Source organism: Microtus pennsylvanicus, chromosome 14 (assembly GCF_037038515.1).
Source record: "Microtus pennsylvanicus isolate mMicPen1 chromosome 14, mMicPen1.hap1, whole genome shotgun sequence".
Lineage (NCBI taxonomy): Eukaryota > Metazoa > Chordata > Mammalia > Rodentia > Cricetidae > Microtus > Microtus pennsylvanicus.
The window spans coordinates 5,184,457-5,198,245 of NC_134592.1; the positions used below are offsets into that span (position 1 = coordinate 5,184,457).

The 13,789-nt window shown below is 52.5% G+C and overlaps 1 protein-coding gene and 1 gene segment (V, D, J or C); one reads left to right on the plus strand and one right to left on the minus strand.

Moving 5' to 3' along the window:
• LOC142835326 (Ig alpha chain C region-like) overlaps positions 1 to 9,577 on the plus strand; it is a 178,569-nt gene extending 168,992 nt beyond the window's left edge. Inside the window, 3 exon segments of the C gene segment in view lie at positions 8,071 to 8,376; positions 8,608 to 8,931; positions 9,134 to 9,577. Coding sequence covers positions 8,118 to 8,376; positions 8,608 to 8,931; positions 9,134 to 9,525 — 975 coding nt within the window.
• Tedc1 (tubulin epsilon and delta complex 1) overlaps positions 1 to 13,789 on the minus strand; it is a 520,546-nt gene that overhangs the window by 417,595 nt on the left and 89,162 nt on the right. The window lies entirely within an intron of this gene.

Genomic DNA, 13,789 nt, shown 5'->3' on the forward strand with positions numbered 1-13,789 from the left:
GCTGTGGATAAGACTGCCATGACCAGACCACAGCCTCCAGGTGTCTGAGCCCTCTCCTATGCTGTGGTCGGGCTTCTATGGGCTTTGGAGTACTCAGGGAAGGCAAGGATGGCAAAGGCACAGAGGGCCACCTCTACTGGGTGCAGAAGACCCAGGACGGGAGGGTGACTGGTCTGACTGGAAGAGAGGCACTGCTCGGGGTGCATCTCAAGCCCCATCCCTGGCCAGCTCACAATAACATTGTGCATTTGTGCTGAGGGACGCGCCATCACTCACATTCACGTGAATGTCAGACACAGTGGCAGAGATTGCACAGACCCTCTCAGATGCACAGAGTCAGGTACCAGGCACATGCTTGTGCACGTGAACATGCACACACACCACACACACACCACTCTAAAACACAGATCTGCTCGGTCTCATGCTCAGGCACACACTGTCTTGGGAAGACAAGGCCTAGCCCACACGCTTCTCCTGCCAGAGACTCCTAAGCCCTACCCACTTCTAAGCTGAGGCCTAGGTGCCCCTCTTCCCCAGCCGCTCATTCCTGAAGGCAGAGTGTCTTTTAATGACCATCTCTCCAAGCCATGAGACCCCACAAACACAGGGAGCAAAGGCTCAGTTTATGGGGCACAACGTGGCAGGAATTGTCACATAGGAGCAAATCCCACCTGGAAAGAAGGAGAATCCACAGAGAGCTGGACTCAGTCCAGACAACCAGGCTAGTAAACCTGGCTTCGGCATACCATGGACCAAAAGTCTATCTTCTCCTCTCTATTCCCTTATCAGTCCACCATTCAGGGGTTGGGAAGTCCCCAGAAGACGTGATCCCATATAGGAATCCATAAGTGTGGCCTTTAGTGAATGGTTCTTCACACAGTGACAGAGGTGACTATCTCAAGATGAGGTCATCAAGGACTAGACTCGTGGACTTTCACCCAGTGGCAAGAGTCATAAAGACGGGGAGAAGCAGGCCTGTGTCCTCCAAAGTCAAAATGTGAAGAGTGAAAGATGGCAACCAAGTCAGAAGCGCTGTGTCCAACACTGCCCAAGCTGTGGTCAGAAGCACTGTGTCCAACACTGCCCAGGCTGTGGTCAGAAGCACTGTGTCCAACACTGCCCAGGCTGTGGTCAGAAGCACTGTGTCCAACACTGCCCAGGCTGTGATCAGAAGCACTGTGTCCAACACTGCCCAAGCTGTGGTCAGAAGCACTGTGTCCAACACTGCCCAGGCTGTGGTCAGAAGCACTGTGTCCAACACTGCCCAGGCTGTGGTCAGAAGCACTGTGTCCAACACTGCCCAGGCTGTGGTCAGAAGCACTGTGTCCAACACTGCCCAGGCTGTGATCAGAAGCACTGTGTCCAACACTGCCCAGGCTGTGGTCAGAAGCACTGTGTCCAACACTGCCCAGGCTGTGGTCAGAAGCACTGTGTCCAACACTGCCCAGGCTGTGATCAGAAGCACTGTGTCCAATACTACCCAGGCTGTGGTCAGAAGCACTGTGTCCAACACTGCCCAGGCTGTGGTCAGAAGCACTGTGTCCAACACTGCCCAGGCTGTGGAAGGCTCATAAGGGATGGCCTAAGAGCTGTCACCACGGTCCACATGCAGCCACTGTGACCCCACACAGAAAGCATCTCTATGGGACCTCAGCTGTGGCTGCACCTCATTAGCCATGGATGGACGCTGTGTCTGAATCCCCTGTCCCCATTTACATGCTCCTTCGTCTTGATGACACACTGTAGCCAGCTACACCATGTTGGGATGATGTCTTAGGAGAATGTCATGTGACTAAGACTGGCAAACCCTAAGACCAAAAGGAGGTGACTGGGTCATGAGAGCAGCCTCATGGCAGGACATATGACCCTCAGTGACCCTCTGCGGACTAGGAAGCAGCTTTGACCAGACTGACCACAACAGCCCCCTGCTTCTCCCCTCCAACTTTGAACCGAGAGATGAACACTTACTGACTAAGCTGCTTGGCCTGTGGTATTCTGTAACAGTCACACAAATGACTAAGACAGGCAGCCACAATGTCCCCCATGTTGATGGTTCCAGCTCATCCCTAGACTAATGACAGAACCTCCAGAGTCTCTTTGATACAGGCTGTGTATCCTCCCAGAGGGCACCCAGGAGCATACTTCCTCCCCTCTCCATCTCCTAAACTCCCTTGACTGGCCTCCCAGCTAAGGGGACTTCAATTTGCTCCATGGTTTCCAAGTCTGATCCAACAGCCTCTCCTCTGTGAAGTATCTATTCAAGACCCCAGAAAAAGTTAACTTCCCCAACTCAGCACCTAGCACCGTTAACATGACCCCATCACACATGCTGACATATAACTTTCCCCCTCCAGATGGGGCCATTCCTGAGCAAAGACTGTCTGGTGTCTGGTGTGGGGCTCCAGAGTCCTGTCATAACATAAATAAGGCACAATGACAGAGGCAGCCTAAGAGGGAGAAATTGTGGGAGGAGACAGAAGGGTGTGTAGAGGACTGAGTGACGGGTGGAACCCTACCCTGACAATCTCTGAGAGGCCCTGTAGGGCAAAGGCCCATCCTGGGAAAGTTGATTCAGGGCTGCAAGGGTTGTGAATGGAGGTAGCACTAAACTCTGACCTGCTGACCTCCGTGTTGGCCCTCAGCCTGAGCATCTACGTTCTCAAGGAACCAGCCATGCGGGCAGCTGCAGCTCATGATGAGCCATTGCAGACACATGCCCCACCCTGATGTCAACCCTGTGACCTCAAAGATCTTCTCAGAAGCCTCCTTGGCTTAGGGACCTCTCTGGGGTAGCCTAGTTCCTCTGGCTCCCTGACAACACGCTCTTGGGTCTCCCCTTTCTCTTTAATTGTCCTCTCTCCCTCTCTATCTCTGTCTCAGGGTCTCTGAGCAACTAGATGTTTATTTCATTCCCTGTCATGCATCTCAGACCCCAACCTACCCCTATGGCCAGGCGTGTGCAGTCCTGGCCCCACCAAGGCCCATGTGGTCAGACACACCTGTCTCCACCACAGCCAGACCACAGGCCAGACATGACGTGGAGGCAAGCGGCCACAATGTGGAGGTGGAACAGGAAGTGGGAGAGGGACCCCATCTAGGGGCCAGACACACAGTCATGCAGCCCCCTCAGCTCCTAGCCTGGCCCGTCTGGCAACGACACAGAGAGAACAGGGGATGCTGAGGACACAGCTTCCAGCCAAGGCCTTTCCTAGTCCCAGGCTCCCTCCCTTAGGGCAGATGGCCTATAGCCATGAGGATGGACATTCAGTGTGGGACCACCTGGTTAAGGGAGGCCTGGCTGTTCCACTGTGGAGGACACTCAACAACCTTGAGCAGGTGGGTCCCGGTAGGGTCTGGACTCCTCTGCTCACTGGCACACTGGGGAGTCTCAACCAGGCCAGGCCTGAAAACATAGAGTAGAGAAGCATTAGCAAGAAGGAGAAGGAGATTCAAAGAGCAAGAGACAGGGGAATACAGGACATGACCACAGGTACAAGGATCTGTCATGGGCTGAGATGCAGAAAACAGAAAACTCGATGAAACCCAACTTCCTGGAAAGCAGCAGCAAGAGACTTACAGGCTAGACTGGGGCAAGGATTAGAAGACAATAGCAAGGGATTGGGGTGACTCGAGCATCTGTGGCCGGGCTGATCCAGGTTTAGCTGAGCTGAATTAGGCTGACCTGGGATGAGGAGGAACAAGGTACGACAAATTGGGCTGACTCAGCTAGTCTAGAACGGGCTGAACTGAACTGGGCTAGTTTGAACTGGACTGGTATGAGCTGACTGAGATGGCCTGAGCCAGGCTAAGATGAGATGGGCTGTAGTGGACTAAGATGGGGCAAAATGGGCTGACTTGGTGACTGGGCTAATCTAGAATGAGATGAGCTGAGACAGACTGGTCTGAACTGGACAGGACCGAGCTAGACTAGGCTACTCTGGAATGAGATGAGCTGAGACAGACTGGTCTGAACTGGACAGGACTGAGCTAGACTAGGCTACTCTGGAATGGGATGAGCTGAGCTAAACTGGTCTCAACTGGACTGGACTGAGCTAGACTAGGCTACTCTGGAATGGGATGAGCTGAGCTAACTGGTTTGAACTGGACTGGACTGAGCTAGACTGGGCTAAGCTGGGCAGAGCTGGGCTAACTTAAAATGGAATAGACCAGTCTGAATTGGGATGAGCTAAGCTAGCCTGGGTTAGTAGGCAAACTAGACTGAGCTGGGCTGAGCTGGGCTACCCCAGGCTGAGTTTGGCTGGCATGAGCTGGGCTGGATTATACTAGGATGGGGTGAGCTCTGTTAGACTGGGCTAGGTGGGCTATTCTGGACTGAGATGGGATACAGTAGGCTTAGTTGGACTGTCTAAGCTAGTCTAGAATGGACTGAGCTGGGCTTGGAGTGGTCTGAACTGGTTGAGCTTATCTGACAGGCCTGGGCTAGGCTGAGTTGAGTTGAGCAAGGTTAGAGTGGACTGGTTGAACTAGCCTAGGCTGAGCTGAGTTGATTGGAACAGACCTAGTCTGAAATGGGCTTGCTGAAATGAACTGAGCTAAACTGGATTGGGTGGGATTAGCTAAAATAGGCTGAGCTGGGCTATGCTGGGATAAGTTAAGAAGAGCTGAGCAATGCTAAGCAGGATGGGGTGGGATGGAGGAGGATGGGTGGGTGGGGTGGGATGGGGCAGGATGGGATTAGATGAGATGTGATGAGATGGGGTGGGATGGGATAGGTGGGGTGGGTGAGGTGGGTGTGATGAGATTGGATGGGGTGGGATGGGGTGGATGGGGTGGGATGGGATAGGTGGGGTGGGTGAGGTGGGTGTGATGAGATTGGATGGGGTGGGATGGGTGGGTGGGGTGGGATGGGATAGGTGGGGTGGGTGAGGTGGGTGTGATGAGATTGGATGGGATGGGATTGGATAGGATGGGGTAGGATAGGATGGGATGAGACACAATGGTATAGAGAGGAATGGGGTGGGCTAGGGTGGGTAGGATAGGGTGGGATGGAATGGACTAAGCTAAACTAAACTAAACTGGTCTGATCTGGCCTGAGCTAGACTATCCAAGGCTGAGCTGGCCTGGAACAAGCTAGACTCATCTGCGAAACAGACTGAGCTGGGCTAGGCAGGACTGGCTGGCCTGGGCTGGCTGGGCTGGGTTGGGTTGTGCTGAGCTAATATAATCTAGACTGGACTGGCCCAACTTGACTGGAACAGCCTGGACTGGGCTGGGCTGAGCTAGGCTGGAATGGGCTGAGCTGGAGTGGGCTGGAATGGGCTGGAATGGGCTGGAATGGGCTGGGATAGGCTGAGTTGGGCTGACTGAGTTACTGGGCTGGGATAAACTGAACTGGACTAGCTAAACTAGGCTGGAATGGTCTGCTGAGCTAGGCTGAGCTAAACTGGATGGGATAGGGTAGGGTGGGATGAGATTGGATGGGTGGGATTAGGTGGGGTGAGCTAGGCTGGAATAGGCTGGGTGAGCTAAACAGAGCTGGGATAGGCTGGGATAGGATGGAATGGGCTGAGCTGGGATGAGGTGACCTGAGCTGTGGTGAGCTGAGCTATACTGGGGTGAGCTGAGCTGAGCTGGGGTGAGCTAAACTGTACTAGGGTGAGCTGGGGTGAGCTGAGCTATACTAGGGTGAGCTGAGCTGTACTAGGGTGAGCTGAGCTATACTGGGGTGAGCTGAGCTATACTGGGGTGAGCTGAGCTGCACTAGGGTGAGCTGGGGTGAGCTGAGCTATACTGGGGTGAGCTGAGCTGAGCTGGGGTGAGCTGAGCTATACTGGGGTGAGCTGAGCTGGGGTGAGCTAAACTGTACTAGGGTGAGCTGAGCTGGGGTGAGCTGAGCTGGGGTGAGCTGAGCTATACTAGGGTGAGCTGAGCTATACTAGGGTGAGCTGAGCTATACTGGGGTGAGCTGAGATATACTGGGGTAAGCTGAGCTATACTGGGGTGAGCTGAGCTATACTGGGGTGAGGCTGAGCTGAGCTGGGGTGAGCTGAGCTATACTGGGGTGAGCTGAACTATACTGGGGTGAGCTGAACTATACTGGGGTGAGCTGAACTATACTGGGGTGAGCTGAGCTGGGATAAACTAGCCCGAAACAAGCTGAGCAGAGCTGGATGAAGCTAGACTGGGCTGAACGGGTCTAGCTGGGCTGAGATGAATGAGCTAGAACGAGCTGGGCTGGGCTGGGCTAGAATAAACTAAGCTGGGATGATCCAGGCTAGACTGGATGAGCTAGGCTGGAATAGGCTAGCTGAGCTAGACTAGGGTAGGCTGAGCTAGAATGAGCTGGGTTGGGGTGAGCTGAGCTGGAATAAACTTAACTAGGCTGAAATAGATTGAGCTGAGATAGGCTAAAGTTGGTTGGGCTAAGCTGACCAAGCTAGGCTGGAATGGCTAGCTGAGCTGGTCTGGGCCAGGATGAGCTGAGCTAGGCTAGGCTGGGTATAGCTAAACTAGTCTAGACTGGGCTGGGATAAACAAGGTTGAGCTTACCTAGGCTGGGCTGACTTAGACAGGGTTGCACAGAGCTAGGTTAGACTGGGCTGCCTGAGCTGGCCTAAGATGGGCTGAGTTGAGATGAACTGAACTAGGCCAGGATGGACTTACTGAACTGGGCTGAGCTAGGCTGAACTGGGCTGTACTGAGTTAAGCTAGAATAGATTGAATGATCTTGCTGGGTTGGGCTAAACTGAGCTGAGCTAGGATGGGTTGGAATAGGATGGGACAGGCTGAGCTGAGCTCCGCTGATTCGGTCTTATTGGGCTGAGCTTGCTAAACTGGGTTTATCTGGGTTCAGTTGGTCTTGCTGAGTTGAGCTGGTCTAGATGATTTGTCTGCGCTGGCCAGAATATGGGCAAAGTTAGGTGGGATTAGGCTAAACTGTGCTTGGCTGGTTAAGATAGGCTAATATAAATTAGGCCGGCTGAGCTGGGCTGGGTTGAGCTGAGATGGGCTGGGTTAAGTTGAGCTGTGTTGAGTTGGGCTGGGTTGGGTTTGGTTGGTCTGGGTTAAGCTGGGTTGAACTGAGCTAGGCTGGGCTGCACTGGGCTTGGCTATGAGCAGGACTGGGATGAGTTAGCCTTGCTGGACTTGTTCACAGTTCTAGTCTGAACTCTGCTGGGTTGTTAAGCTCTGTACTGAGGTAACTGGAAAACTGGACTAAATGTAGACCAACCCTTGTTTCATGAGTCCAGCCTGTTGCCTCTGTTTGTTTTGTATGAATGGGGACCATGCAACTCAGTGTCCATCTCTCATGTCCTCTTCTCCTTCCCCTATTGCCTGGTGGAAATTCAAATGTGTCTGCAAATAGTGCCTACACTGCATCTGGTCTTAAGGGTCTACTGTTTGTTAGATGGATGGGTGGGGTTCATGGAGTAGTGCGTTATAGGTCAGAAGCCCTGACAAGGCAAGTGTAGGATGAAAACACAAACAAAATGGCCTTCTCCTCCCCAGTGAACTTTCAAGTTAGGTCTTCCCTGACCACTCCTGTCCTGTGCTGACCGAGCTGCAATCTTAGGTTGTCCATCCCTGCCCCGGCCCACCAGTTATGATCCTTCAGCTCCTGGGACTGAGAGCACAGCTGTGACCACTGCCCAAACAGGAGTGAGGTTCAGAAACCTGGAGCGCTAGGTTGCCCAGTAGCGTAGTCATGTTTATAAAGACACTTAGAGTACGTATAAAGTCCTGCTCAAGGCATTTGGCCAGGTCCTTATGTTCAAACTCTCTGCAGCCAGATCAGTACCAACTGCAGGCACATGACACAGCAGCCATGTGATACTGAGCTAGAAGAGAAAAGTGGCCAGGCAGTGGTGGCGCACGCCTTTAATCCCAGCACTCAGGAGGCAGAGGCAGGCAGATCTCTGTGAGTTCGAGGCCAGCCTAGTCTACAAGAGCTAGTTCCAGGACAGGCTCCAAAGCTACAGATTAAACCCTATTTCAAAAAAATATAAATAAATAATAAATAAATAAGAAGAGACAGGCATGGTCCTTCCCCCAAAAACTCTCAAGATAGGCAGACAAAGACTACTATCTCACTCATGTTGTATGTTCCAGAGCCCAAGAGATCTCCCACCATCTACCCACTGAGCCTCCCACGATCTATGTCCAAGGACCCAGTGATAGTCGGCTGCCTGATTCAGGATTATTTCCCATCTGGAAGTATGGAAGTGACCTGGAGTAAGAGTGGAGACAATGTGACAACCATAAACTTCCCACCTGTCCTGGTCTCCGAGGGCCGATACACCATGAGCAGCCGGTTGACCCTACCATCTGCCCAGTGCCTAGATGACGAATCTGTGACATGCTCCGTGAAACACGACTCTGACCCCGCCAAAGATGTGAAAGTGCCCTGCACAATTGGTGAGGAAGTCATCTGGGGTGGGATAAGTGCTACCCTAACCTGGTATCTGGACCCATGTGCCCCATCAGGGAACCTTGGATGCCTCCAGAGCAGCCTTTCTGGCTAGTCCATGGAGGGAGCATGGATAGGCCAGGAGGAGCTGAGGTCCAAGATGTCCAGAGAAGAGAAAAGGGAAGGAGAATGGAGGAATATGCTGATTTGTTAAAATCTCTCTGTTACGGATATTGTAGGTGACTGTCCCCCAGATTGCAGCAAACCCCGCCTGACACTTCAACGGCCATCTCTTGAGGACCTGCTCATGGGTTCAGAGGCCAGCCTCACATGTACAGTGAGGGGCGTGAAAAAGGACGAGAAACCCGTTTTCACCTGGCAGCCCAGCACTGGGAAGGACGCAGTGACGAAGGAACCCGTGCTGGACGCCTGCGGCTGCTACAGTGTGTCCAGCGTCCTGCCTGGCTGTGCTGAGCGCTGGAACAATGGGGAGAAGTTCACATGCACAGTTAAACTCCCCAGCCAGTCTGACACCCTAACTGCCACAGTTTTCAAAGACTCAAGTAAGCCCAGATGCACCCTGGGACGTCTTATGACATCGCAGGCTTACATGCTGCCTCCTCCCTCTAACACATTTGCTCACCTGCTCCCACCCTTATCTCACGAGGGAAACTGAGGCTATCTGAGGGACTTCCCAGAATGGGAGGGCAGGGGGAATCATAGATCTCCTTCTCTGAGCCATCATCTCTTCTCTCTGTCTTCCAGACCCCTTGCCACCCCAGGTCCACCTGCTGCCGCCGCCGTCGGAGGAGCTGGCCCTGAATGAGCTGGTGTCCCTGACATGTCTGGTGCGAGGATTCAGGCCTGAAGATGTGCTGGTGCGTTGGCTGCATGGAAACCAGGAGCTGTCTCGTGAAAACTACCTGGTGTGGGAACCCAAGAAGGAAACAGGCGAGGGTGCCACCACCTATGCAGTGACAAGCGTGCTGCGTGTGCCAGCTGAAGCATGGAAACAGGGCGACAACTACTCCTGCATGATTGGCCACGAGGCTTTGCCCATGGGCTTCACCCAGAAGAACATCGACCGTCACTCGGGTAAACCCACCCAAGTCAATGTGACTGTGATCACGTCAGAGGCAGATGGCGTCTGCTACTGAGCCACCCTGCCTGCCCCTATTCCTTAAATAAACTCTGTGCTCATCCAAAGTATTCCTGCACTTCCATCCAGTGCCTGTCCATCGTATCATCCTCGGATGATAGAACACTGGGAGGGGTCAGGGCCCAGGGAGGGAGGACCACCCGCCACCTGAGCCTCTGAGGCCTCAGGGCTTCGAAGACTCTTCACACCTAGAATATATGTGTATGCATGTACATGTATCAGTGAGTACTTATGGATGTGTGTCCAGGTGCCTTTGTGTGTTCCTGCGTGTGACAAGTGAATTCATGTGTGCCTATGAGTACATAATAGGTACATGTATGGGTATGAGTGAACATGTGTACACCTATAAGTGTGAGTATATCTGTGTCCCGGTGAGCATGTGTGTGCCTATGTATACCTATGAGTATGCATGAGTCTGTCTGTGTATGTTCATGTTTATGTGCGTGCTTGTGAGTGTGTGTACCTGCCATGTAAGTGTGCAGTGAATGGGAGGGGAGGATAAGCTGGAGATGAAATCCAAGGTGAACAGAGTGAACCAAGACAGGAAAAGCTCGGGGAAGAGTCCCAAGGGCAGTAGTTTGCTACAGAACTACTCCGAATGGTGGGTGGTGAAGCTGTGTATTGAACTGCAGCTTCTGACTCTGGCAAAAAAGGGGTAGAAGGGGCAAGAGAGTAGCAAGATCAAGGCTGGTACCATCTGGTGGTCACAGCAGGAATGGTGAAGGGATGGGAGGCTGAATAATTCAAGGGGTGCTTGAAAAGGAAGATGCCACCCACCCTCAGTGCAACAGCCCTGAATGCAGACATGCACAGCCATGCAGGGTGACTCATGGGAAAGAGCTATGATGCGGTGCAGACAGCCCTCAGCAGCACTCTGCTCTGTGTGCATGCACATGGGCATACGTGTGCACACACACTTACATTTGCACACACACACACAGACCTGAACCCTGCCGGAGGAGGAAGTTCACACCCCACACCCAGCTTATGGAAAGCAAGGGGAGTCCCCTCCCAATCTCCCAATAGAATTCCTAGGCCCAACCCTGAGAAACTACACACAGCTCATAGACAAGGCCATAGGACCCTCCTAGGTGGCCTCTGCACCCTGCCTGCCCTTCCCACCCTGAGCCCAAATATAACAAACCACAAACAGGGTACTGGAGCAGGAGCACACCATAGGGACCTCTCCCACATGGACACCCCCGGCACACAAAGTTCTACAACCAGGTATACCTGGCACCAGGATGCCCACAAGAGGGCAGTGGGGCCCCTGCACCTGTGTCACAGGCCTTCAGAACCTCTGCAGGGAGCCAGTTTCTAACAACTTCCCTCTGCTCTCAGAGCTACAGGGGAGGAAAGACCCATACACACCCTGAACACTCTCCCCCTCGGAAGTCCAGTTCCCTGAGAAAAGCAAGAGCAGCAGACATACTTGGGAAACCTGACCCAGAAGCCACCTATGGTCAACCACCTATGGAGTCCAAGGCCTGGCCCATAACAGGGAATTCTAGTAAGAAAGAGGCAATAGGTGAAGGACTGAGACCACAAGGGAGAGCAGGCACTCAGGAGAGAGGGTGGGCGGGTGGGTGAGTAGGTGGATGGGTGGGTGGGTGGATATACAGATGAATGGATGGAATGATGAATGGACTGATGGATGGTAGAGTGAGAAAGATAAGATTGTCTATATCAGCATATGACAAATGGTTCCCACTTCCACTTAACATGGAAGCTCTGTGCACTGGGACCCTGAGGACAGCAGGGTTGTCTGAGCTGGACACCTTTATCCCCTTATCCGTCTATTGACAACTCCCCCAGCCTTCAAGTCACAATTCTTGATAATTCAGCAGAGTCCTCTGGTTGCATGTCCAGCCTCTGGTATGCCAACCTCATGCCCAGAAACTGTGTTGGGTGGTATCTTTTTAAGGGTGTCTGGTTTTGTCCAACCTCCATACCCAGGCCAACATCAGCCTAAGAACTGGGGCTTAGTGAGAGGTCATTAAATATCTAGCTAGAGCTAAGACCCAAGTGGCCTTGGGCTCAAACTCTTGTTGGAGTCACAAAGACAGCAATAACCCTCTTGCCATGCCAGTTCTCTAATTAAGGTCGCCTGAGAGAGGACCTGAGAGAGTTGTCTTGGGGACATCTCAAGAACTGCAAGGATTCCAGCCCCTTACCTGAGACCCTGCCTCCTCATCCTCCCTGAGCAAACCTCTGCCCAGTTCTAAGGAACTTTCACTACCACATCCCCAAAGCACAAGGAATAGAAAGGGGAGCCTTAGGCCTGGATCCCCATCCCCATGGGTTTGGGTCTATAAGATCATCTATGTCTTACAGAACGTCAAGATCCACTTCCCTGTGTGATGCTGGACCCGTCCCAGGACATCCTGGAGGAAGAGACGCCTGGCGCCAGTCTATGGCCCACCACTGTGACCTTCCTCACCCTCTTCCTACTGAGCCTGTTCTACAGCACAGCACTCACTGTCACAACTGTGCGAGCCCCGTTTGGCAGCAAAGAAGTCCCCCAGTACTGATCAGAAGCCAGCCACAGGTGGCAGTCATGAAGATGGTGGGTTGTGGGGGTTCTGGGGTGCATTCAGGATATGCCTGTCCTCTCCACATGTGGCCTTGCAAACCTTCACAGACATTAAGGGAATGGGAGCAAAGGATGACAGCCCTCCCTGGATTTAATCCAGTCTTCCACAAGCCAGGGCTGAGACAGAGGCAAAAGTGAAGACATAGCCCAACTCCAGAATGACATAGCCCAACTCCAGGATGACATAGCCCAACTCCAGGATGACATAGCCCAACTCCAGGATGACATAGCCCAACTCCAGGATGACATAGCCCAACCCCAGGATGACATAGCCCAACTCCAGGATGACATAGCCCAACCCCAGGATGACATAGCCCAACTCCAGGATGACATAGCCCAACCCCAGGATGACATAGCCCAACCCCAGGATGACATAGCCCAACTCCAGGATGACATAGCCCAAACCCAGGATGACATAGCCCAACTCCAGGATGACATAGCCCAACCCCAGGATGACATAGCCCAACCCCAGGATGACATAGCCCAACTCCAGGATGATATAGCCCAACTCCAGGATGACATAGCGCAACCCCAGGATGACATAGCCCAACTCCAGGATGACATAGCCCAACCCCAGGATGACATAGCCCAACTCCAGGATGACATAGCCCAACCCCAGGATGACATAACCCAACTCCAGGATGATATAGCCCAACTCCAGGATGACATAGCCCAACTCCAGGATGACATAGCCCAAACCCAGGATGACATAGCCCAACTCCAGGATGACATAGCCCAACCCCAGGATGACATAGCCCAACCCCAGGATGACATAGCCCAACTCCAGGATGACATAGCCCAACTCCAGGATGACATAGCCCAACTCCAGGATGACATAGCCAAAACCTAGTATCTCCTCTGGCTGATCACTCTTGTCTTTGCAGGGACGATGCATGGAGAAGGTCCTCTACATTCAGAGCCAAGACTTGTGTGACAATTGCCCACCCACCCCCACTCACATACTTTCCTGAGCAATAAACTGATGCAAAAAGGCACAACTTCTTACTCTCAAAGACAAAAATTAACAAAGAATGGCAGAGGATCGGGGAAAGTATGGTGATACCAGACTAGAGTGTGCTTACATCATAGAATGCAGGGATGTCGGGCATGGTAGACCCAGGGTGCCCTAAGTCTAGTATCTGAGACATAACATGGAATTCTGTGTGACTGAATCCGAGTGCTTAACACTGGCTTCATCAAGGGGTGGTATGTGTAGCCTTTTCAGACATGATGCCAGGTCATCAAGCTTCGTTTCTGGGCCTGATTTCTAAACATTTGATCAGGTACTTTTCACCACAGGTAGACAATGAACACCAAACCCTGGTCTTGGTTGCAGACCCTGATCACTGAGCACTGATTTTGGAAGCTGAACCCTGATCCTGATTAAGAACTCCAGCCATGATCATGAGGCCCTGGTTGTGACCACTAATTCCATGTCAAGATGACTCATTCTAATCACTAATCCTTGGTTCTGATAACTGATTCTTGGTTCTAATCACTGAGCCCGGGTCCTGATCCCTGATCCCTGGTCCAGATCATCTAGCCGAGTAGAGATCACTGAATCCTAGTCCAGATCATGAATCCTGCTCCTAATCACTGGGTCTGGTCCTCATTACTGAATCCCAGTCATGACTACTGATCACTACTCTTCATCATTAATGTCTAATCT